This window comes from Microtus oregoni, unplaced genomic scaffold (assembly GCF_018167655.1).
Source record: "Microtus oregoni isolate MIOR12 unplaced genomic scaffold, Mior012 000002F_ref0000024, whole genome shotgun sequence".
NCBI classification, from domain to species: domain Eukaryota; kingdom Metazoa; phylum Chordata; class Mammalia; order Rodentia; family Cricetidae; genus Microtus; species Microtus oregoni.
The window spans coordinates 82,600,142-82,627,420 of NW_024543061.1; the positions used below are offsets into that span (position 1 = coordinate 82,600,142).

The window sequence follows — 27,279 nt, forward strand, 5'->3', positions numbered from 1 at the left end:
AAAATAATTTTAATATTTATATTAGTAAGAAAATATGCTTTTATCAAAAAAACTAATTGACATTACTAAAACACATCATCAGCTGTCAATTTTTCTTGTTTTTTTTTAATTGCTACACACTATATTCAAATTACTTATAAGAAAAGTTGGAATCTCATGTGGGAGAAGGAAAACTTGCAGATGTAAATCTACCTAAAAATCTATACTGCTATGAAATTTTGGAACACTTCTAGTATTATAAATGAAAATGATAAGAGTCCCATTTCCAGGTAATTTATAAAACAGTAAATATATTCTATTAAATCTAATCGTGCAGGTTAAACATGCTTTAAGGTTTATCAGCTGGCTGTTTAATGTATTTAACAAATGCTGCTTGATGATAAAGCTAATGCCTGTATCACTTACCAGATATGAAAACAATGGCCAAAATGCACAAATAGAATTTAATTATATCCTGAAAGTTAGTCACATAAGCAAAGTTATTCATAATTTATAGTATGGTTTTTATTCACTTTAGCGCACATATTTTTATACTTGCATTTCTATGCAAATTACAAGTTGTAACATAACTATTACAGAATGCATCCACGTAACTGAATTGATCTATTTAATCTAGAACATCTCTAAAACCTCACTGAGCTGCCATAATTTCTGTCAGCATATGTAATACTGAATGACCAGTAAAATACCTGAATTGAAACTATTCCAGTCTAGCAGTTTGTAAGATCTTGTGTTACCCATAATTCCGACAAAAGCTGAGTTCAAAACAGCAAATTAGTTGATCAGTTTTAGGTGCAGAATAGTAGGAATAAAAGAAAAAACTACAAACAAGAACACATTGACAACAGCACTTGACAGGAACTGGAAGACAGACAGCAGAGTTAATAGGAAATAGAGACAGGAAAGGCAGGAGAACAAGCTCCAGTGACCTGAATCATCTGTCTAGTCATTTGGTCACCTGGATGCTCGGGAACCACCCTGTTCTTCTGTTTATGCTTCCGCTTGCCTGGCATTTAACAAAAGACGGTACTCAAAGAACTCAGAAGCCATCACCAAGAGAACTAGTAGCAATGTGGTTTTGTTTTGTTGTTGTTGTTTTGTTTGTTTTTGTTTATTCAAGACAAGGTTTCTCTGTGCAACAGCTCTGGCTGTCCTGGAACTCACTATGTAGACCAGGCTGGCATTGAACTCACAGAGATCTGCCTGGCTGTGCCTTCCAAGTGCTGGAATTAAAGGAGTGTACCACCACCACCCTGCTGGGGCAATGGTTTTAAAATAAGACTGTTTCCCTTTCCCACTGAAAATGAAATTAAAATGTCTCACATTTACTAATTAAAAACTAACTGCAGGACATTGCATGCAGATACCAGCAAGCCCCAGTCTCTCCCGGCAGAGCAGCTCATCCCACTCCAGCATCACTAGTACAGTCTAATCCAGATTTTCATCGACTATTTCATCCCACTCCAGCATCACTAGGACAGTCTAATCCAGATTTTCATCCCACTCCAGCATCACTAGGACAGTCTAATCCAGATTTTCATCGACTATTACCATCCAGCTTTTCTCAACAAATTATGTCCTTTTTCAATAAAAATTACACAAGGGGCTTAGAGAAGCTGTTAGGTAAATGTTCCTTTTCAGTGCATAATATATACATAAAAGAATCCAAAGAGAGTTTATTTTAAATCAAAATAAGATATTGGGACCATCAGCTTATACACTTGTTAAGTTTTAAACCAAAAACAAGACAAACTAAAAATGTAACTCTATAGCATCTCATAGTATTTAGGTACAGATACATGTACTTGAACTTTTGAGAATAGTTCATTAATAATAACTCAGGCTTCCCATGCATGATGGACAGCCACTCTGAGAGGAGAGAAAAGTGGTGAGCTGCTAGCTACAGCACACACAACTCCTTCCGTGAGGACACTCTCCTGGGTTCTCGGCTTTCTTGTAAAGATGGTGAAGTGGCGGGTATGAGAACTCTCAAAAAGAAGATTTTGTAAAAGTAAGATAATTATCATCATTTAAAGCTAATTTAAGTAAATTGTTTGGAAGCAACAAAATGAACGAAGACATCAATGGAATGCATTTCTACAACTGTATTACGTCATTGGTGCCATCAGCCCATCAGGCAGTCATCCATGGAAAGCAGTGGCCATCAGGGTTGGTAGCTTAGTCTTTCCTTACACTGCTCGTGACTGAATTTCCTGCAGAAAACTAGAATTCAGGTCACCTGCATGAATTTAATGTGCTACATGGCAGCAGGCAGACTGCCCTCTAAGAGCTTCAGGGTGTACAAACACCATAAGGAAAATGACATCTGACACTACCATAAAAATAAGAAATGGGGACAATAAATCCAAATTAACCAAATACTGGTGCTGAGATGATGGATTTGCTCACTTTAGAGCTAAATAAACATGACTAGCATTGCCTTTCTGAGGTCTCATTTGCAGCTAGAAGAATTCATTCTTATCTGAGGTAAAATCAAACCACAGAGCACTGATTAAACTTAATTGTAAAGAACAGCAATGCTCTGTCACTCTCAGAAGTACTATCCACAATGTTCCCACCCAATAACTGCAGAGCACTCTTTTCTTCTTTTCCTACATGTCACAAAGGAGTTGCTGGAAGTGATGAATTCATCTTCCAAAATATACAAACTATAGATGTCAGTATCGCTTCAGGTTTGCGGTGCTTCAGCAAATATCTGGGCATGAAATCTGACTGCTTAAGGAGCTGCCGTCATTGATGATGCTTGGTAGAGAGTAAGAAAGTCACCCAGGTATTTCTAATCCAAGGCCCTAATGGTGCCAGCACCCGGCTTCTGCCTTCTGCGTCATTCCATGCTGTACCTAAAAGACACAAGCTACTGCTCTTCCTTGGTTGGCCGCACGGGCGAGTGAAAAACATTAACAACTTAGTGTAATGGCCGTGAAGGCCAAACAGTAAAAAAGTTTATCTCCCTAAAGCAAATAGAAAGCTAACTCAAAAGTTAATCAGTGATCCCCTCAAAATGACACCTCATCAGAAATAAATCAAAATGTGTTCATTTATTATACATTAAAAATAACTAATATATACTCCTTAATTTACCCTTAATTACGATTACTGAAAATATCTCAAAATAACATAGGTCAGCTTATAATCTTTTTTCACTTCTCTTCAGGTTAAATTTGCTTTCAATATTCATAAAAATCCATTTTTACAATTACAACTTAATCCAAAGTAGTAAAATCAAACATATTGGAAGACATACCAGGATTGTGGATCCGGTCTAACAGCTTCACAGAGCGTGCACTAACAACACCACCGACGTGCACGAGGAGTCCGGGAGGGAAGGCCGTCAAGGTGAGGAAGGGGAATTCCTGGTGAAGACAAGGACCAGGACAGAGATGACCGAATGGACAGTGGCAGGCTCTGCTCATGCAGATCCTAGCCCAGGAAATGCATGGCCTGAGATAAATACACTACACCTGCTTTTTCATTAAAACTTCCCAGACACTCATGCTTCCAAATCTGTTTCCTACATCCACCGTAGCATTCAGAATCCAGCTGCCTTATCAATTCTGACCAGAGGGAAATGTTCAGGAGTTCCCAGCTGAGCTACTTAGAACACACTCTTCTCTCTTCTTAAGCTCCTACTCAAACACCATTTCCCAATGGCGCAGGGCTGGACAGCCTGGCAACCCATATGCACTTCTCAGTAATGACGTCTCTCACATACAGGCAACCCAGGCTGTTGGCAAATACTCCCAAGGCCAGCGCCCAACAAGAGACCTAGAAAAGGGGAGTTTGAGACATGAAGTGAAAGGACAGGCTGTGTGGAAAGTGAGAGCCAATCACTGTGTGGCCAGATGCAAACAGACCACATACTGTATGCTAAGCAGAAGAAAGAAGTCAGACAGTAGAGTCAGGGAAGCTGCACAGTCCTGCAAGCCTTCCAAGCTGTGGTTCCCCTTCTGCCATAAGGATGACAAGAAAAATTCAAAAGAAAACTGAAGATAGGGACTCACCGAGAGAGAGCCAGCCCGAGAGGGAAGTCTGTGATTGCCAAAACATGGGCTATGTGCCAGTGTGGGAAAAGTGGATGCAAGAAGAGGTGCCGGCTGCCTGGCCTGCCTGGCTGTGAGTGAGTGAACTTCCCTTAACCAGAGTCACCCATCAACAGCCTGACCACTTTCAACATAGGAAGAGCGAGAAAACAGCCGGACAGAGCCCTCGAAAGTCTGCAACTACTAAGGTTCATGCACTGCATTCCCACGGCATTTCTGTAGAGGATGCTCACACTGGTAGAAAGTAGCTAAGATCTAAGACACTCATCATTCCAAACAAGTTCATCATCGTCAAATTTTCTAGGCCACAGCAGACAAAATGCAATAACCAAAAGGAAAGTGCTACTATTAAAAAGCAGGCACATATAAAAGCAGCAAGATGGCTGACCGGCTGCTTGAAGCATAGATACAAGGCTGCAGAAGCACAGTGCAGAAGGCAGAGCAACTTGCAATTCTCAGCACAGAGGAATAGTCCTGCATACCTCAGGATGCATAAATGTAAAAAATGCACAAAGGAGTATGCATATACATAGACACATTAAAATCCAGTCAAAACTTAGAAGTAATCTTCACTTTAATAATGGCAAGAACTGGTATACTGTCTAAGAAAAGTAAAAAAACAATCCATAGAATTGTTTTTGTTTGACCTAGACAGAAATATGGAAGAGAACAGTAGGAAAAACATGGTTAAAATTCTATAATAAATGTTATCAAAAATTGTATCTTTATTTCCACCTGAATTTTTATACTTTTGATTTGAAATCAGACACATGTAAATGGCTAATGTTATTAAAATGCAGTTAGCTGGGTCCATGGAATTTCCCAGGTTTTTTTTTTCAATATTAAATTTAAATTTTAAAAGGTCCTTAAAATATCTCAGTCCTATGATGATCCAAAAAAATAAAATGTACACTTATCCTTTATACATCCATCTTTTAAATATTAAAACAAGAATCACTGTGAGAAAAAAAATGTTTGTAAGCTATATGAAAAACAGGACTTCCAGGCCTGAGGCAGTAAGGCAGTATAGAGTCTGCCTAACTTTGTGCAGGGCCCAAGGTGCGATCATTTATAAAACAGATGGAGAGATGGACTGGAGGAGGGGAAGTGGGGGAAACAAGAGGGAGAAGAGGGGAGGCGGGGAAGCAGATTAGGAGACTTGATAAGGAATGAGTAGAATGTATCAAACTGAAGCAAGTCAGAGCAGAAAGATAACCAGCAATGCTGCAGAGGTGCAGACTTGCTCTGTTGATGGAGCCTCTCTTACACCCCGTCCATCCAGCCAGCACTGATTCCTCTTACACCCGGTCCATCCAGCCAGCACTGATTCCTCTTACACACCGTCCATCCAGCCAGCACTGATTCCTCTTACACACCCCGTCCATCCAGCCAGCACTGATTCCTCTTACACCCCGTCCATCCAGCCAGCACTGATTCCTCTTACACCCCGTCCATCCAGCCAGCACTGATTCCTCTTACACACCCCGTCCATCCAGCCAGCACTGATTCCTCTTACACACCCAAGTCCATCCAGCCAGCACTGATTCCTGCCCTACACCCCTGTCCATCCAGCCAGCACTGATTCCTCCCTTACACACCCCGTCCATCTAGCCAGCACTGATTCCTCTTACACACCCCGTCCATCCAGCCAGCACTGATTCCTCTTACACACCCCATCCATCCAGCCAGCACTGATTCCTCCCTTACACACCCCGTCCATCCAGCCAGCACTAATTCCTCCCTTACACACCCCGTCCATCCAGCCAGCACTGATTCCTCCCTTACACACCCCGTCCATCCAGCCAGCACTGATTCCTCCCTTACACACCCCGTCCATCTAGCCAGCACTGATTCCTCCCTTACACACCCCGTCCATCTAGCCAGCACTGATTCCTCCCTTACACACCCCGTCCATCTAGCCAGCACTGATTCCTCTTACACACCCTGTCCATCTAGCCAGCACTGATTCCTCCCTTACACACCCCGTCCATCTAGCCAGCACTGATTCCTCTTACACACCCAAGTCCATCTAGCCAGCACTGATTCCTCCCTTACACACCCCGTCCATCCAGCCAGCACTGATTCCTCCCTTACACACCCCATCCATCTAGCCAGCACTGATTCCTCCCTTACACATCCCGTCCATCTAGCCAGCACTGATTCCTCTTACACACCCAAGTCCATCTAGCCAGCACAAGACTTAATCTACAATAAGCAAACACTTGTGAATTATTTGGGCTGACGTCCATCTGAAAAGAATGCTCCAATCAAAAAAATTGCTGCTGTTACTGTCCACGGTAAGCACAGCATCTCCACATCACCAAGACTGCTGGCATATGCGTACACACGCCAGGGCTGTGTTAAATGCAGAAACTGACTTTCAAATCTGCGCCACATGCAAGAGAGGTGCTACTGTACTCAACATTTTAGAAAGCCAAGGAGGGCAGGGCCTTCTATTCCTATACTCCTTAGCAATAAACTTTACCACCTACATTTGTTCTTATTTCTCATCCAGGGTCATTCAGAACTTGGTTTAATGTACAGTCTGTGCATCACACCTGTTGAATTTATAGTTGCTCTTTTTCCTCATTGTCAAAGGTAGCTTCCCCAAGAAGTCAGTGTCTGAATGGCAGTGTGAGAAACTATAAAAAGTCATTCTCTAGAAAGTCCATTGATGTTTAAAGTATCCTTCCCTGTTGTCCCCAGATGGATTTTACTTGTTGTTGCTTTGATATAGGTCAATAACATAAATCATAAAAATATGTGATAGTGTGTCTTTAAAGAAAGGCAGTTGAAAAATCAATTGTTTTATTATATTATTTTCCAGAGATTTATATGGGGTTTTTCTTTAAAGATATACAAATGGTTCAAATTTTATATGAAATATTTTGTTATCCCCAGAGAACACAGCCCAATTCTAAATAAAAACTCCATACTAAAGCTGGGGAGACGGAGTAGTAGTTACGAGCAACTGTTGCTCCAGGGGATGCAGATTTGGTTCCCAGCACCCATGTCATACAGCTCACACTGCCTATAACTCCATGACCAGGGATCCAATACCTTCTGCTGGCCTCCACATGCATACAAACACACACAGACACATGCACATAATTAAACATAAAAATACATTTTAAAAAACAACCCAGCACCATCCCGGCAATGGTTTATCATACAATTTCATCCTACTAATAAGGTACCTTAATTCACTATAAATGTGCTTTTTATCCATGTTTCCCAAAAGTGTGTTCCTTGGGAGCAGGTAAAACACCAGGTTTACTAAGCTTCTTTCCTCTCCTTTTTGTCTCATATCCTTTACTTTCTTTTTTTTTTCTTTCCCATGTAATCCAGTCTGATCCTGAACTCAGAATCCATAAGCCTCAGATTCCAAGAGCTGGAACTGCAGCTATATGGCTCCAGTATCCGGCTCCAGGCTTTCTTAACTGAGGAAAACACACAACTAAAACCTATGTGAATATTTTTAAAACCAAGTGTTATGATGCTCTAAGTGTATCATCGCACAGATGTGTTCGTGCACATCTGCTCACTTCTACTGTACTGCTGCATGATTTTTCCCCAAATAAAAGTGACCTCAAGAGCAGCCAGAGGTGACTGGAAAAGCCAAAGCCACTGTTGCATTTGCTGTTTCTTCTGAACTCAGGGAAGTCAAGGGACTACTACTGCATACACTAATGGCACAGATGCAAAGCAATGATAGTTACATGTCAGCTTTTACACAGTTGTACACAAAAACTGCAGTTCTCTAGACTTTTGTTTGTAATCCTATGAAGACTATAACAACAGAAACCAAGAAAATATAAAGGGGCCGAGCAAGGTGTGAGTTGGGGGAAGGGGAGTTTTCAGGTAATACAAAGTAAGAATCAGAAAATAGGGAGTGGACTCCAACTCCAAAAGAATCAAGTTTAAAACACATGGTGAAGGAAGGAGGCAAATAATACCAGTTGGGTGCCAATTTGTAGTAAAAGAGGCTGCCTGTATGTTCCCGGCTGCTCAGACCCAAAATAACCACACCGAAACTGTATTAATTAAATCACCACTTGGCCTATTAGCTCTAGCTTCTTACTGGCTAGCTCTTACATCTAGAATTAACCCATCTCCATTATTTTATATTTTACCATGAGGCTTGTGGCCTACAGGCAAGATTTCAGCTTGTCTGTCAGGCAGCGGCTCCATGGCTTCTGACTCCGCCCTCTTTCTCCTAGCATTCAGCCTGGCTTTCCCTGCCTAACAAAGTTCTACCTTGCTATAGGCCAACCTGGTTTCTTTATTCATTAACCAATAAAAACAACACATAGACAGAAGGACCTCCCACACCACAGGGCTATTTTTTCTTGAAGGTTGTTTGATAAACCTTCAAGGAATCACATTATTTTATATTAACTTAAAATTATAAACAATAAATACAAGTGTATATATGTGTGTATGCACACAAACACATACACACACAAAATAGCTTAAAGGAAGTTAAGCCACTTGGGCCAACAACACTCCCCTACAAGAACTACAGACTAACAAAAACCCCAAGTACTAAACATGAGAAACCTCTTTTCAAATGGTTGGTATGTAAGGTTCAAACGACTCCTAAACAATATGAACTATTGAAACAGACCTTCACTGTCCCTCAGAGGTCAAGGATGGGCCCCTACTGCTGAAGATAGCACACACTTAGGACAAATGACTCCCAATTTGAGTTGCATCTGACCTGAAAGTTTTTTCCCCTGCACTCTAGCCTCCACAGTATCAGAAAATACTATGCAAGCTGCCAAGACAGGGATAGCATTAAACAGCCCTACCCAGCTGCAATGCCTGTGAGCCACAACAAAGACAACATGCAAGATAGCCTAAAGGTTCAATAGGGCACTCTTGTGGTGGTAATCATAGCTGTCTAAGCATACTTAAAGCCCACACAGCAGGAGGGAAATCATACCTGAATCATAGCTTCCTAGCTAGTGAGGTCATAGACATTAGAAAAGAAACAGCTGCATTCCTAAACCATCTTAATGCCATACCAAATTATAAATCTTATCCTTAGACACACAAGTGTGTAGGATATGCTCCCACTCTCCAAGAATAAAGCTTCTGTTTACAGCAACCTGAGACCACCTCAGGAAACACTGAACACAACAATGAGACCAACGGGTCATGTGGATCCCCGCTCCACAGAAACATCTATAACACAGCTCCTGAAACTATGACTCAGAAAAGCTCTGAAAAAAGGGAGCAGAGAGCCAGAATAACAAGAAGTCTGCTGTGAAACATTCTCTCCTAGAAATGGCTACATAAACAAGCCGGAACAATGGCAATAGCAATGCACACGCTAATGCAGAAGGGTGAAATTTCATGGCGTCCCACCTCTAGGCAAAGAACTACAAGCAACTAATGACTAATAGGAGAATTAGCTCTCTCAGGGATGAACCAACTTATTGACTGTCCAATGCTGAGTGGTCAGCCCTGAAACCATATGCATACAAACAACAAAAACAGCCTTAGCAGGTTGTACTTACATATTTTTGCATAAAAATACATATATGTATGTAATAATAACTTTTTTTTTTGATTTTTCGAGACAGGGTTTCTTCGTAGCTTTTGGTTCCTGTCCTGGAACTAGCTCTTGTAGACCAGGCTGGCCTCGAACTCACAGAGATCCACCTGCCTCTGCCTCCCGAGTGCTGGGATTAAAGGCGTGCGCCACCGCCCGGCTAATAATAACTTTTTAAAAAGAGACTATCAACATAAAAGTGGGTGGACACGGTAGGAGCTGGAGAGAAGGAAGGGGAAAGTGATGAACTTCTACTTCAATTTAAAATGTATTCTAAAGAAACACACACAAAAAACTTTTACCGAGGCATTTTAGTCCCAGCATTTGCCAAAGTTAAAGCAGTATGATTATGAGTTTGGGGCTAGCCTGAGCTATATAGTGAAATCTATGTTAACCTGGGCTACATATTACACGCCTGTAAAGGTCTGTGGCCCAGACAGTGAGGTCACCACCAGCGCTCCACTCCACACAGCCACATTTCCAGCATACCACGTCATCAATCAAGCTTTTCTGTTCGTGTGAATGCTAACATGGCAATTTGATTTAAAAAAAAAAAAAATGGGAGAAAAGCAAAGATAAAACCATTCTGACCTAAAACATGGTTTTAACAACAACAACAACAACAACAAAAAAACACTACACCGCCACTCTGAGCCTATTCTCCATACTTCTAATCTTTGGCTCTGTTTGACTTACTCCATGACCCCAGTTTTAGGAGAGCCTTTGGTGACAGTGGTTGGTGTGCTGCCGAGGGAGGACCAGCCGAAGAGCAAATGCGGCTTTAACACAAACGAAGATTAGCTCATGGGAAGGTGCTTGCCGAGCATGTACAAGGCCCTGGGTTCAATCCCAAGTACTACAAGGAAACTGAGACCTGGGTAGCTCAGCTCACTACTATACTTCAGCTCTGCTCACTCCACCCTAGCGAAAGGGAAACAGTACGTATACGGCTACTTGCAGCATAAGAAAGAAAAATTGCCTAGAGAATAAATTTACAATCTATTGTCACTGAATCAGAAAGAAACAAACTGCTCTCAGAGGCCAACTGCAGAGGGGAGGAGAGTCTTTTCTGGTGCTGTCTCACCTTTGCTCTCTCCCAAGTGCTAGTATAAAAGCAGCAAACAAAGGAAGAGTCTAAGGGCTTACAGCTTCCAGGGCAGACAGAAAGAGCTGTGGAGCTGTCTGAAGCACAGGACAGGACACACGGAACCATGCACTGCATCAGCAGAAAAGAACACGAGCCTCACAGTACTGAGCTCGGGAAAAGCCAGCAACATTTGTTAAGAGCTTAAATAAAACTTAAGTGAACAAGTTCTAACACAAGGCGCAGGCTGTCATACATGTTCAGAAACATACCCTCCTTCTACAGAACCTATGAGGCGATCCTCCCTTAGTAACGATGTTTATAAAGAGAGAAAGAGAAATCATCCAAAAACTAGACTCAGTTTCTCACTCAGCAAATTAAACATTAAGCATAATCATTAAAATAAAATTATACTAGACAATTACTCTATTAATTTTAATCTACAGAAATATAGAGTATTTGTCTTATCTCTAATCAACAAGCCAGTGACAAAAAAGATATCAGCAGACAAACATGTTAATATATTATAACATTGTTTTAATGTAATGTTATTGAGATGTTTTTCTGCAAAAGTATTAGCTATTTTCTTTTCTATATTGTAACTTTAATAGAAAAATAGAAATGATTTCAGCATTCAATAAATTTTCAGGAGAAATATTTTAAAGATTGGAACACAAAACAAAAAACAGAATTTTTTTAACTAAAAGTAAATGTTGGTAAATAAAATACTTTAATATCTTAAATACAATCGATCCCTAAAACTGCAGCATTACAGATATGATCAAAAGTAACTTTCAGGAGTTTAAGCACACAGGAATATAAGAACACAAAGCCATAGCTACAATGCAAGAACAGAAAGAAATGCTGAGTGACTCTTACCCGCTGTTCCAGGGCCGACTGAGTCTGTTGCCGTAGAAGCGCTTTAAAGGGCCCCCCTTCTTTTCCACCACTACCACTTCCCATTCCTACAGGACATCAGCACATAAATAACAACTATAAAACAGCAAGATCAATTGCATTCATCTTTATAAACAATATGAGTCAAAATACAAGAAAATTTTCCACACATTTTACATAGTCTGAGATGGCAACTGATACATACATTTTATTCTACTGTACTAAGGCTGTCTTTATAGCAAGACATCAAAATTCCAGTCACATCTAGCTTTAGAATCAATTTATTCTAATAAGAATATTATTAAAAGGTAACAAATTTTTGATAACATTCAATCTGTAAAATTTAATTTTTAATAAAATAATCAAAAGAATAACTATCACTATGCTAAAAATTTAAGTACACCAAAATATCTGATGACATATAGAGGAGAAACATACTAAGTGCTCATGTAAAAAAACCAGCAGAGAGCTAAAGAGCACGGAATCAGCGTTCAGAATGGAGTTTATTCCCTGCTGATGCCCACTTCAAAAGACAGTGTCACCCTGTAACACTGGGTTCATTCACGAAACTCAACACACACTTTTGGAAAAATAAATCACACATGGGTAAATAAATCTCAAATGTGCACAGTCAAGGAGGAGAGAATCCTGTCTCCTCCCTCTTAAAAGCACTGTTAAGGCTGGTGTCACATTCCTTTCTCTACCCCTTGTTGCTGCTGTTGTTTTGATAGTACCACAAGAACAAGTGTGACCCAGGACTAGTGTGGGATGGGATGGGCGAGAAGCTGGTGCTGCAGACTGGGTGAGCACACCCTCCCTAAGCTAAGATGCACACAGCCACTACTGCAGTGCCTTCAAAGGAACTAATTCACATTCACATTTTTAGCTGCTCTTGGATAAGGAAACAAAGGTTAGCATGTGTGTAGTCCCACTCTGTTCTTTTAAAAATAAAATTTTTCTTATAATAATCTAAACATTTTTAGAGACTATACAATGCTAACTGGAAATAAAACTAAGATATTTATATGAAGCATATTAAAAGTCATAAATAAAAGGTAAGTTTGCAGTGATAAATAAATTACCAGAAAACATAGCAGAATAAGTTGATTAATGTAGTGGATAAAAAAATGTATAGTAAAAGAATACCACCAAAATGAGACTTAAACTGGTTCAAACAGAATAATTTTCTCATGTAGCCTTATGGTTTAGCAACAGGATGGCAGAGGTCTGATGTGGGTGGAGCAGGTATGGAGGGGGCAAAGCATCTACAAGGGTCACTGAGTGAGAACCTAGGTACTGATAGTTACAATAAACATCCACATCCATGCCTGAGACATAATTCTTTTTAAGAATAAAGTTTAGTACATACTCATAATTATCCGTCAAATAACCTCCAATGGCATCTTTGTAATTCTGATTAACTGTCAGTAAAATAACTAATAGACACATAAAGCACACAATAATTCTTTATGGTATAAAGTAATAATATGTTCTCAAAGATGACTTAAAATAAAGGGATTAAAAAAGCTGACATAATGTGATCCTACCAGAAGCAGCCAGGAACAGCTCTTCACTGAAAGAAACACTTTTCCTCAGAACGGGGCTGACAAGGCTAGAGTGATGAGGGGTAAGGGTAGATTCCGAGAGGAGGCGGGACTTAAGGTGAAGGGAACCACAAGGGAGGGGGGTGGAGCTGGGGCACAGGGAGATCCCAGGCCCCTGTGGGTAAGGTGCTGTGGAGGAAAGTAGCAAAGATGCAGATTCAGAAGATCAGAAAATGCAGGAGAAGGAAAGCAATGATGAACAAAACATAACAATCAAATGGATTTCAAATGCAGACAAATTAGCACTGAGAGTAACAACACCCACCCACCAGAAGCTTCTAAATTAACGAAGTCCTTGCAAACTCTGCAGTCATTAAAAATTTCTAAATAACTAACAAGATTGTATGCCATTCGCATCACTTTTAACTGACTTCTTCAAGGACTTAAATTGCCCACCAATTTTTGTTGGTTGGTTGTGTGTCTAAGAACTTGTATGGTTAAAAACACCACTCTTTAGTATTATGATGAAAACTTGTTGCTTCAATCATAAGCACATATCTAAAGTGGTAAAGTCTGGTACCTCCCATGTCACTAGCTAAGATACTGCATACTGTGTTAACAGAACACTTACTGAAAAATTATCCAAAACTACTGCATTGTGAATTCAAAATGGTCAGGTTTTTCTCTCCAGCTTTGGAAACACTAATTAATCCTTTTACTTTCCCTCTAAAATTTTTCAACTTTAACCTGATCATAGTATGATTTACAGAGATTTACATACAAGATTAAAAACCCGTGGACAGTAAAAAGTATGTACAGCAACAGACTAAGTAAAAATAAAGCCCAGATCAAGTGTGTGAGTCTGTCATACACTGGCATTCAAAAATGTCACTCCTGTTGAGAACTTGAGGAAAATATTTTTAAAGTCTAATTTTTAAAAATGTCATAAATTAGATTCTAATAAGTAAGAAAAATTTTAAGAAATCTAACAGAAAAGCAACATTCATCATCAACAGAAAAATAACTTTCTCAGGCTACCTTTATTACCTATGCTCTGTTTTTGACTTCTCAGTTTATAAATAATAGATCAGTCCACCCTACTATTTCTCAGAAGGCTGACTCCTGAATATGGGATTCGAGAGCAGAGAAAGACACACATTGGGCCACTGCTTTGGAAGCGTGAGAACACTGCTCTGCCATTTCCTAGCAAGGCCAGGAGTCTGGGCACGCTAACACACAGTAAGTTACTAAGGCAAGGAAATGTAACACGGCACTCAGAGTCAGCTTCTAAGCAAACACGCTGGAATACACTGTAAACGAGACTTTTAAGAACCCCTACTACAAAGGTCACCGCTAGCACAGATGATGCCAGTCAGAAACCTTGACAGATCTGGCTCAGCCACTTATCTCAACAGTCTTTAGGTTTAGCCTTTTAGAGAAATTAACAAACAAAAGGCCAAGAAAACATTTTCAAACTTTATAAATTAACAAACAAAAGGCCAAGAAAACATTTTCAAACTTTATGGTATGACAAAAAAATCAGTAAGTATACTGAAAAGTAGCCTAGAAGGTGGACTACCCGAACCTTATGTTAGGAGATCCTCCTGTCCCTAAGGGCACACCCAGAGTCCCAGCTGCACTGAGGAGCCAGCAGATTTCAGCTCACAAGGTAGAGAACAGCCTCAGCAACTCAACAAGATGCGGTTCCCAAAAGCATCCGGGAGCTGGGAATGAAGCTGATCGCTAGAATACTGGCTATTCTAGCAGTGTGTGCAGGATGTGCTGGGCTTCATCTCCAGAGCTAAGAAAAAGGGGGCAGAGGAGACAAAACTATCCTAAGTCTATCCTGTTCTGACCATCATGAACATTAAGACCAGTCCGTCTCTTACTCTGTATGTGTGTGCTTCTGTGTGCGTCTGTGTGTGCATCTGTGTGTGCTTCTGTGTGCGTCTGTGTGCGTCTGTGTGTGTGTGTGTGTGTGTGCATTTCATTACAATTTGAATGGTTCAATTTTGGGGGGACAAAGATAGCTAAATGTCACATGCTACATTTCAAAGCATCCATCACTATAAAATACCACTGTATTTTTAACTGTTACTCATAATTATACACAGTAAGCTCTCAGCACCTGTAGGGATTGGTGCTGGAGCCACCATGAACACCGTACTACAGTTTCTTATACAAGGTGGGGTATTATCTGTAAATAACCTATGCACATCCTCCTGTCTATGTTAAATCATCTTTATGTTGCCATATGCTAAGCTGGAGAAGAAGTTCTAGTGCTGCATCATCTGGGCAATAACGAAAAGGAAGCCTGCCTGCACTGGGGACAGGAGCAATCTTCTCAGGGATTTCTGACCTGCAGCTGGTTTAGTATGTTAAGACTGACCATATACTTATGAATAAAGTAACTGTCAAAATAATCAGTGCTGGAGAGGTACGGCAGGGATGGCAATAAAAACAAAAAGAAAGAAACGTGTTTATAGTATTTATATTCAGTGACCATATTTATAAAAAAAAAGGAAAGAAAGAAAGAAATGGTCTATAATAAATAATACTGCTTTGGAAGTAAGATTTTGTTTTGATTGTTTTCACAAGATCTGGATCCATTTTATATTCCTCTTCTAACACTAAAATAAAACATGAAAGGTTATTAAAAATGGTAAACTCAAATTAATATAAATAAAAACTGTTTCAATCAATCTGATAGGAAAACTGCCAGAAATAGTACTTAAAATACCAATACTAGTAAGTCTACAAACTTTTAATCTTTTTAAAAAATTATTTAATTAATTTTATTCTATTTCAGGAAGACACTAATTTAATCTTTTATCAACTTTTTATCAAAAACACTAACAAAAATCCAGAATTCATTCATAATATAAACAGGAGAGGGAAAATTATAGATTTAATGAATTGAAAAATATTCACGGCTGAGGAAATTTAAAATCAAGTTTCACCCTGGAGAGCAAGTCTAGCAAAGCTAAGCACCCTGATCCCATGGACTTAGTATCAGCAATGGCTAAACAGTTAACTGTCACTCAGCAAATAAAATAACTCCTCTATAAAAAAATTAATTTTAATAATTGATATGATCAGTATTTATACTGTCTTTTTCATTTGTTTTTCGTTTGTTTGTTTGTTTGTTTTTGAAGGCAGGGTGTCTCTGTGCAGCCCAGGCTGTCCTGGAACTTGCTCTGCAGCCCAGGCTGTCCTGGAACTTGCTCTGCAGACCAGGCTGGCCTCAAACCCAGCGATTTGCCTAACTCTGCCTCCCAAGTTCTGGGATTGAGGTGAGCACCACCGCCTCCCGGCTACATTATCTTTTAAGTTAACATGTTATCAAGTTAATAAAGGGATGTGAAAAATGCCAATTCCTCTTCTCTTTTTGACTTTTTTTTCTGTTTTTAAACTCAGGACAATATCTTACACTGACCTAATCTTAAAACAATAAGCAAATGGACAGACATCTGTATTGCTATACAACCATTCAAGTTCTGAAATGTTTTCATAAAAAAAACACAAAACTAAACTCTAAGAATAAATAAGGAATAAATTAATAATAATCAAGAATTATGCTTCAAAAAAGCAATTTGACTGTAAAGCACTACGGTGACTATGCAGTGCCTTAGACAGCACACCTCTGGACCTGAATACGAAATGAAGGCTGTCAACATCCAAAACTTGATATCAACAGTGATTAAATTGGTTAAAAGGTCACCCTTCAAACAATGTCTCTACAAAATTTAATTTTAATAACTGAACTGATCATTCACATTCACTTTTAACTGAAATGTGGAAATGGGAGGAAGACTTGGGCGGGAAGCTAAGAAGAAACAGAACAAGCTTTAAAGGAAACACGAAGGGTGGGTGGAGAGCCTTACCAGTCTTGGGTGTCAGACTCAAGTCTGTGTCAGAAGAAGAGGACTGTCGGCTGTAGGACTTGGAAGGTGAAAAGGAATAAGTTTGGTTTTTCAGAGGGGTTGAGGGTCCTGATGAGTGAGGATTGGGATTGGGATCTTCATTGAAGGGAATCCTGCCAGAAGAAGGTGGAGACATATTAAGCAATCATGTGCCAAAGGGCTCGACAGTTGGCAGCATGATCCCAACATCAGGAAAGAACTGGGGTAGGGCCGGCAGTCATTTAAGTGTGGAGCTGGGAATGAGGCCAAAGACAACGAACTGCTGTTTAACCATTCACCATTCTCCAGATAATATTTATCTGCATTGAAACAGTTAATAAGCCAAGTGGAAAAGCAAAGAAGCATGAAATGGTAGACTAATGGGGATTAAAAAAATATACATATTAAAAGGAAAAGTAAAAAGAATAAATAACAAAATATTTAAATAAATGTTTTGTAAGTTACAAAAGAAAATGACCACAAATGGTGTGTGGAAATATCCGCAACTGTCTTCATATTTACACACACACAAGTATCTCCAAAAGAAAAAACTGTTTCCTTATCCTATGGCATCGGAGTACCACAGCTAAAAACACAGCAAGAGGACAGTAAGTAGAGCTACACAGAAACACTGCATTAGAGGCAAACCGTTGCTTACCTGTTTTCCAATAGCTCTCTTCCACAGAATGAACAGACCCTATTGTTTCAAAACCCTACAGACTTTGTACATGAAGAAAACAAGCAAATCAAAGTGTCAGTGTCTGCTTCATTAGAAGCGTTATCAATTTCAATCCTAAACAAACACAGAAATATTCACATAAATACAATTGGAGGGTTCTCAGAATGCAATACCAAAAATCATAGGGCTCTGAGAGGATCTGTGGAAGAGACTTTGGAAGCTGGAAAAACACCTTCGCTTCCATAGTCAGAGCCTTTATGTCAGCTAGACAGAAGTCCTTTATTGAAGCTGAATTTGAAGTAAGAAAGGGAAGAAGCAAAGATTTGTGGTACCTGCCTATGCTACCTGCCTGCCTGCCTCTGCAGCCACTCTGCCCGTGGCCTGTCTCTCCCCAGCTCTGGAGTCTGAGCAGTCTCGTACCAGTATAGATGAGAGTGGGAACAGACACAGAGAAGTTCTGGGTAAGTCGTGAGCCAGTAGCAGTGTGAATTGGGCTGTTGTGAGTCGAGCGGCATCCATGGCTTGGAGGATGAACCAGCGGAGACCTGAAGGAATTTGTGGTCAAAGTGGAAGAAAAGAAAACAATATATACAACAGATTGCAAACGTTATGTTAAAATTATTTTGGAGGAGCTTTTATTAAGGGAGAAAACTTACTTTTTTAATCCCTAGCATGCAAAAAGTTGAAATTAAAAAAGAACAGCCAATAGTTAATGTGTTAGGATATAAGTACAATTTTAAAGGATCAGATTAACAAATCAAGAGCTGTAAATAAGAAAAATAGCAAGTATAACTGTCGATGAAACTATGAAAGACTAAGACTTGAATTTTATTTAAGTTTTTAAAAAAAAAAATACTTGCTTTGTTTTCATCCAAAAAGAACTTGTTATTATGTTTATGAGAGGCAAACACCATAAAAGTGAGGTCACACAGCTTCAGCTTCTTCTAAAGCATGGGGAGAACTGCTTATTTTATTATATTATTTTCTGTGAAGAAAGCTCGGCAATAATTTATGTTTATATGACCAGAAGTTTAAGACAGAGGTACTTAGGAATATATAAGAACAGTCAGCAAGAAGAGAAAATGAGGAAGCGACTAGGTATGAACAGGCACAGCTCGGCCTTTTAACATACAATATATACTGCATAAAAACAGGGAAATCCGGCAACTGGACAGCAAGAGACCATGACTTTCAAACTCCTATGGGACAGATGCTCTGCTGTGCTCTGCTAACATAAGCCTAAACTAAGACACTAAACCTCTTAGAGGTGGTCTGTTTTATAGACACAACTAAGCAAGTGAGTTCTCTCCCCTAAGCGAAAAAGAGCCTTCAAATTCTCCAACTTGGAAGATCTACGACACAGTTCTGAGCACACAAGAAATCACAGGTAAGGCCCTTGGAAAGCATGTGTGTGCCGAGCAGTGATACATCACACAAATGACTTATTTACAAGGAAAGCTCAGTGAGGAAATCAAAGGGATGTGTACTGCTGCACAGCAGCTAAGAGGAAGGAAACTTACAGAGCACACACCTATTAATGCAGGTAAAGCATTACCAACACCAAGTATGAGAGCAAATCAAAGTTCGGATGTACTGGAGTGCTACCATGATGTACTGAGTTCTACCAGTTTCCTTGTATGAAAGTTTGCCTCAAAATAACTCTTTCCAGTGTTAAATACATTCCATCCACTCTAATCCTTCACTCATCTAGATAACCTACTAAATCCAATCTGTTTCCTTTTACCAAATTCCAATCTAAAATCAACAGTGTTATACAATAACCAAACATTAGATAAGTTTTAATAAGCTAAATCATAATGAAAGTTAAAATATCACCCAACCTCATGACAGAGTATAGCAGTTGAGACAGAGCAGCCTACATCCCAAGGGGCTTCCTAAACAGGGCCTACATTGCAAGATGCCTTCCAAAGATCCAAATTCTGCAGGGTGGAACACTTCACTCCAGCCTCACAATTTAAAGTAAATGGCTGTGAGAGCAAAGGAAACACAATTCCTCTAGGCTTTACTGAGGGTCTCTTTGCGGAACGCAATGAAACACAACCCTGTGGCTTTTCTAAGGCTCCACCAAGAAAAACACTGTTCAGTGTCCAGACTACTTCAGAGACACACCTGCAGAAGCCAGGGCGCAGGAGGTGGAAGTAAAACTACATGGTGGCAACAGACAGACTCAGGATGTGTGTATGTGTGTGTTCACTTATTTATTGATTTGTTTTTATTATTCTGAAGTAAAAAAAATCTTACCAAGTAGCCCAAGCTGGCCTCCAACTTGAGAGCCTCCTGCCTCAGCCTCCCAAACATTGAGATTAAAGGCATATACCATGGTAATTGGCTTGAAGAGGAAAGTCTTTAATTAAATTTGGTATGGAAAAAGGAATAGGGTCTGAATCTGCATGCGTCTAACTCTACTTATATCAGCTAAAAGTTCACCCTCTTTCAGGACACATCTTATTTATGCATCTTTATTACAGCATCATGAACACATCTGGGACCTCATGCTTGTTAGGCAAGCACTCTAAAAACCTCTGAGCAACAGCTCTGGCCTCAGGACACATTTGTAATGAAAGAAAAAGCAAACTGAGGTTACAATTTTTTAAATCATTTCATTTTTAAGTACATTTCCAAACAAAATTTGGTAATACTGTGCTAAATCTTGTGAGCAGAATTCAATCCAAATAACTAAAAAACATCAAAGGGGCTAAACAAGAATATGTTCAAGATAAAAAAAAAATCATTTTTTGGAGAACTGGGATCATTTCCGTTTGCCTTCAGCTGAATAATAATGATGTAGAAAATGGATTAGATTCTCTATCTACAGAATTTCGAACCTCCAATAATCTAAATTAGGGAAAAGTCAGCAGCCCATAGCCTGAGGCCAAAGCTACCTGCCATCTGCTTTGTAAAGGAAGTTTTACTGGAACACACAAACTCACTAACTTATACGCTGCTGGTGCTATAATGGTGCAGTTACACAGTAGCATCAGCAGAAGCTAGATCACCTACTGCCCTACCTGAGCACACAGCCTCCCAGTCCTTAACCTAGAACTATCCCCACATCACTGGTCCTTACGGAATTATTAATGGCTCCAGCATGGAACAAGTGTTACTTCACTTGCATGGAGTTGCTCCAATTATATAAATTGGCCAGCATTTCTGGTCTCCAACAAGACTTTCAACATAATTGTTACAACAGGAAAGAAAATCATCATTCAAACATTCTCCACTGACAGTTCAGAACAGCACTTATCTGTAGTATCTGAGAACATGCCAAGAGCACTTCTAACCTAAAAACCCCAAATCAAAATGCTCCAGAACCAAAGCTCTTGAGGACTGATACCCAAAGTGTTTCCTATTTGAAGGTATTCCAGATTTCATGCTTTCAGGTTAGAGATACCCACACTAAACCCTCCACCACCCATGCTCCTCAAAAAGTCTTCCTTTGATACAAGTGAGAAAACACAGGCCAAACCAATCACCAAGATGAGCTTTGCAAGGTATGCTGCCCAATTTTATGGTGGCACAATCTATGGTCATCTGAGAGAAGGGAACCTCAATTGAGAAAATGACTCCATAAGGTTGGGCTGGAGGCAAGCTAGATCATGTTCTTAATTAGTGACTGATGAGGGAGGGCCCAGCTCATTGTGGGGGAAGCCACCCTGGATTGGAGGTCCTAGGTACTACAAGACAACAGGCTACAGAAGTCCTGAGGAGCAAGTCAGAAAGCAGCTCTCCACCATGGCCTCTGCATCAGCTCCTGCCTCCATGTTCCTCCCCTGTCTGAGCTGCTGTCCTGACTTCCTTCAGTGGTGACTAGCGGTGTGCAAGTGTCAGCCACATGACCCTTTCTTCTCCAAGTTGATTTGGTTATAGTGCTTCATCACTGCCAGAGTACGCCTGACTGGGGCACTGGACACAGAGCTTCAAGCAAGGTCTAACTAAGTCTAAACGCCCTTAGATCACAGACTGGGAACTCCTTTGCAGGGATTTCGTATGGTTTGAGTTGTTATTTTTTGGAGTTTTGTTATTGTTGATGATGATGGTTTTTGTTTTCTGTCTTAGTACTGGGTGGAGGGGGCTTTCTGTTTTTGTTGTATTTTATAAATAAAGATAATCTATACCGCCAGTGTCTAAATTATTTACTACCTGGCCTTTCAAAGAAGTTTGCTTAAGCAGGCATAGTGCTGGGCACCTCCATCCCAGCTCTTACAAAGCTAAAGATAGCTTGAACCCAAGAATTTGGGGTGAGTCTGGGCAACAAAGTAAGAACTGATCTCAAAAAGGGAAAGAGAAGATATGAGAGAGAGAAAGGAACGTAAGAGAAAGGCAGGACGAAAGGAGAGAAGTGAGAGGTTTGCTCAGCCTGCCTTACACAGACCCCAGTATTACTAGTTAATGAGATCCAATGTTTATTTTCATGAACTGTTGGCACATGGTAGACACTGGAGGCTGAGAAGCCCATACAAGACAATCTGCAGTCTTCTGTACACACTGCCAACACTATAGCCACATTTAAGCAGCTCCTAGAAAGGAAGGCAAATTCCACACAGGACATGAATATTCGTTCTATGCTTTAAATAGACAACGGCTAAGGATCTCAAAAAGTTTAAGAAAAATCACACAAGTTAAAACCGTATGTTGAACACTGCTACCAAAATGTGAGAACAAATGAAACTTCCAGGTAAAATATGAAAATCTGCATGAGAACAGTTTCATTGATTCATACTTACTCCTTCATTTCTTTGGATGGGGAATTACATGCAGGAAGGAATGCTGCTGGGCTACTTAATTTATCCAGAGTGCACGCTGTTCCTATGGCTCGTACCACTAACCCAGACTCGCCTTCCAGATCAAAACACTGCAAGTATCCAACAACTGCATTTCCTCTCATCTCAAGCACTTTCAAGCCAATCTTTCTCTGTAATTCACCTACAGAAAGAAAGAAACTCACTTTTAACTTCATAAATCTATATTACATACTTTTGTTAAAAAGATTATAGTAGCAATACAAAAACAAAAGTTTAAAAATCATAGATTCTCAGAATTTGATGAGAACTTAAATGGTTAGCTGGTCCAGGTTCCACTTTCAGAGGTAAATAAAATTCTACCGGCAGCAAGTTGAGGCATTTTAAGTAAATGCTCACTCATTCATGTGCCTTATTGGGGAGAAAAACCCAGTTTGGGGTTTGCATTGTATGCTGGTATTCTTATCTCCAAGGTGGTAGATATTTGGATAAGCAAGAAAGATAGACTCCAAATCGAAAGGGATGGAGAGAAAAATTCAATGACTCAAGTATTGAGGCCCTGAGTTCAGATCTGCAGAACCATGTGGTAGGAGAGAAATGATACCTAAAAGTTGCATTCTGACATTCACACTATGGTACATGTATGTATACACACACACACACACACACACTATCGTCTACCTATCTATCTACTGACAGGTACATATATTATATATATGAAATACTTTTTCAAGATCTCAAGAATGACAGCATGCCCTTATCATCCCAGCAATGGGGAAGTTCTGGCTGAAGAAGCCCTGGGACTTGCTGCCCAGCCAATCTGGCCAATTGGTGACCTCCAGGTTCAGTGAGAGACCCTGCCTCAAAAATACAAGGTGCAGAGTGATCAAGGACAAAACCAGATACCAACCTCTGACCCAGATATACACACACATACACATACATGTGCAATTACACACACATGCATGTATACACTCACAGAAACACAGAAACAAGATCTATGTTCTGCTGGCATTTAAATACTGCTGGCCAGGCAAGTGGAAGAGGAGGGCAAAGTGGCTGGGTACTCAGTTCTCAAAAAAAAAACTATCCAAAGGTACCATGTGAACAGAGATCAGAGCAAAGCTCCACAGCTTGCCTGAGCTGTGACTCCAAATGACAGTGAAGAGGAAACTACAACAGCTCTGTCCCTTTACATCACACCGCTCATAACACAACGTCCTTCTGCTAGTTACGAGGGACCTCAAGGGCCAGAGGAACAACTGAATCAATACAGAGTTTTTACTGAAACTAAAGGAACCTGAGTTCAATTTCCAGTGTCTGCCCATATTAAAAAGAAAAGGAGGAGGAAGAGGAGAACTTGGCTTACATTTGTAATTAGAACACTGAGGAAGTAGATTCCTGGAGATCAACTAGACAGCCAAACTAGTCTGGTGAGTTCTAGACCAGTTTAAGACCCTGGCTCTAAAAAACCAATTGTTTTTAAATAAACAGTGTTTGAGGAATAACTGAAGTTGTAAATAGACAGTGTTTGAGGAATAACTGACGTTGTTTGTAAATAGACAGTGTTTGAGGAATAACTGAAGTTGGCCTCCACAACTATGCACACACCTCCGTGACCACATGCAAACACACACACACACACACTCACACACACAGTGAACTCACACATCTAATTCAGATCTCCACTTGTTAAAAGTGTTCAATGGGATGGTACCTGGCATAAGAAATCAACACAATTCACAGTGTTTGTTGTGAAATTTCATGTTACATGTGGAAGGAAAGTGGAAATGCTGTAGGACAATGGTCTGTACCCTGTCACTTGTATTTTAAATAAACGCTGATTGGCCAGTAGTCAGGCAGGAAATATAGGCGGGGCAATGAGAACAGGAGAATTCTGGGAAGAGGAAAGGTCAGCCTGCAGTCATCACCTAGACACAGAACAAGATGTGACTGCCTCGCCAAAAAAGGTACCAAGCCACGTGGCTAACACAGAAAAGAATTATGGGCTGACATGTTATAAGAATTAATTAATAAGAAGCCTGAACTACTGGGCCAATAAGTTTATAATTAATAGAGACCTGGTGTATTTCTTTAGGACTGAACACCTACAGGACCGGGCGGGACAGAAATCTCAGTCAACATGGAAATTTTAAGACTAAGTCAATCAACAGTAATGCTGCTTTACTAGAATACCTGACATTAAAGAAATAAGTCTCTGTCTGGCTTCATTTGATGCCCTTGGTGTGCGAATACGATCAATCCATTGATATTCCGGGTCTTCGTTGACCACAAGTTCTTCTACAAATCCATGGATTACCACAGCTCTGTAGCACTTTGGAATAGATGTTGCTGTTAAAACAAATTCTTTATTATCCTTCTACTAACCACAAAGCCAAACTTACATTTAAATATATATATTTGTTTATATATATATATATATATATATACACAAAAGGATAAATAAAAAAATAAAAAGTATCTGTGTAGCATTTGTGTTTTAGATACATAATGCAAGAATATCTACTACAGAAGTTCAATGAAATTTTAAAAGCTCTCTCAAACAAGCTTTTAAGATCTGTTTTATCTGAAAAGAAATTTCCTGTCATGAGGCATCTCAGTTTTCTCCTATAAGAATAGCAAATATATTTATTGGGGCTGGAGAAATGGTTCAGCAGTTAGGAGCACTGGCTGACCCAGGTTCCATTCCCTGCACCTACACGGCAGCTCACAACTGTCTGCAACTTCGGTTCCAGGGATCTGACACTCTCACACCAAAGCACATAAACTAAAACCAAATAAATGATTGTTTTAAAAAAATGAATAGCAAATATAAACTGTATTTTTAAGATTCAGAGAACAGCTATAGACATTAAATTACTGTTCAACACAAAGTTTAAGAAAAAGTTGAAATATCACAGAGTACCCATAAATCTGTACTGTTAAAGATAAATTTAAGTTTATAAAAACAAAATCAAAGTTGGCAGTTGATGCCAACTTAACAGGCAGAATATTCTTTCCGTCTCACACTAGAACCACTTTCTGAACTGTTGAGGAGTCCCACAGACTGCATGGCCATGCAACCCACTGCTGCAGCGGTCATAGTACTAATCAATAGATACACTGAATATGACGCTCACTTAAATAAATGTATCATTGGACTTACATAAAATCTAGTCAGACTCAAAAGGGGAACATCCACACCAAACTAGACTCTCAAAAAATGTAATCATGCACTGAGGATGACCCACTAACAGAGACTGGCATGCTTCAGAGTACAGCCACACACGTCACTGTCCTGAGGCCTCACGTGTCCAGGCTGTGTGCTGTGCACACAAGTCACTACTGTCCTGAGGCCTCACGTGTCCAGGCTGTGTGCTGTGCACACATGTCACTGTCCTGAGGCCTCACGTGTCCAGGCTGTGTGCTGTGCACACACGTCACTACTGTCCTGAGGCCTCATGTGTTCAGGCTGTGTGCTGTGCACACACGTCACTACTGTCCTGAGGCCTCACGTGTCCAGGCTGTGTGCTGTGCACACACGTCACTACTGTCCTGAGGCCTCATGTGTCCAGGCTGTGTGCTGTGCACACACGTCACTACTGTCCTGAGGCCTCACGTGTCCAGGCTGTGTGCTGTGCACACATGTCACTACTGTCCTGAGGCCTCACGTGTCCAGGCTGTGTGCTGTGCACACACGTCACTACTGTCCTGAGGCCTCACGTGTCCAGGATGCAGACCGCTCCACAGTGCCACCCACAGTTCTCCCTCACTCAGCATTCTATACCATAGCCAAATGGCTGGGGAATTTTTAACAAAAATTTCTAAGAACTTGTAAAATTTAGACACCATTTACTCTAAAAACCAAATAAATAGTCACAGAGTTACAGTGACTGTTTCTAGAAATTTACCATTTTTCTCTCTGGTAACAAAACCAAACTCTAATCTTTTTTTTTTTTTCATTAATCCATCTGAGTATTAGATTTCCATATTTAAAAATTATTAAATTTTCCTGTTAAATAAAACAATGCATTTACTTACTGCAAAAGAATTTGACTCCACATGATGACTGTCTAAATCTATTTAAATCATTGAAGAGATCTACTTTGACAACCACATTGATTTCTCCACGGATACCTATAGATTTAAAAAAAAAAATCAAGTTTTTAAGTCAAGAAAACAACATACTCTAAACCATGATGCAAACAGATACAGTCACTGAGCCTCGAGTAATGCACTATTAGAATAGTAAGGCTGGCTTTACTCTCTATATATTCTCACTCCAGGAAGGTCACTTGGTTACACTGGAGCTAAGTGTAACACTGAGAGAACCATCATGCCCACTACTGCCTAACAGCTCATCCCACTTGAGCCAAGACTGCTTGAAAAGAGCCGCATTTTAAATGATGATGGCACTGGTGGAAAGACTTGCTGAGCTCTAGGAGACGACCCACTAAATACTCACTGTGCTCACATCAACCCAGTGACAATTTACACAGTGTTGGTAACAAGGGCAAGGACAGGGGCAAGAATAAAAAGCCAGTTCTTTATGATAGCAAGGATAGATTCCTAATCCATTAAGACTCTGATTTAGCCTAAGTTTTATACATGGGGCTATCAGATCATGTTGCAATAAAAAGGAATGACCTCCCCTTACTGCTAAACATTCATTATATATCTTTAATCGACTGCCTTGATGTCTTGTCAACTCAGTGCTGATGAAGGAATTCCTTCTAAGAAAAACCTTTACTAATTTACTGACACAAGAGATATATCAAACACAGAGCCCATACTA

General features: G+C 40.0%; 1 protein-coding gene across 19 annotated transcripts in view; it reads right to left on the reverse strand.

Annotated features, from left to right (window-relative positions):
• Positions 1-27,279, reverse strand: part of C2cd5 (C2 calcium dependent domain containing 5) — a 95,107-nt gene that overhangs the window by 45,947 nt on the left and 21,881 nt on the right. For 4 of the 19 annotated variants that reach the window (XM_041630567.1, XM_041630539.1, XM_041630497.1 and 1 more), the window contains 8 exons: positions 26,526-26,621; positions 24,681-24,836; positions 22,470-22,668; positions 17,028-17,179; positions 11,582-11,667; positions 10,975-11,007; positions 3,266-3,374; positions 690-755 (listed from right to left, as the gene is read on the reverse strand). In XM_041630567.1, the coding sequence (XP_041486501.1) occupies positions 690-755; positions 3,266-3,374; positions 10,975-11,007; positions 11,582-11,667; positions 17,028-17,179; positions 22,470-22,668; positions 24,681-24,836; positions 26,526-26,621 (897 nt within the window). Of the gene's footprint in view, positions 1-689; positions 756-3,265; positions 3,375-10,974; positions 11,008-11,581; positions 11,668-17,027; positions 17,180-18,144; positions 18,270-22,469; positions 22,669-24,680; positions 24,837-26,525; positions 26,622-27,279 lie in introns of those variants that run through there. The other 15 variants (XM_041630602.1, XM_041630578.1, XM_041630517.1 and 12 more) reach the window with 8 other exon arrangements.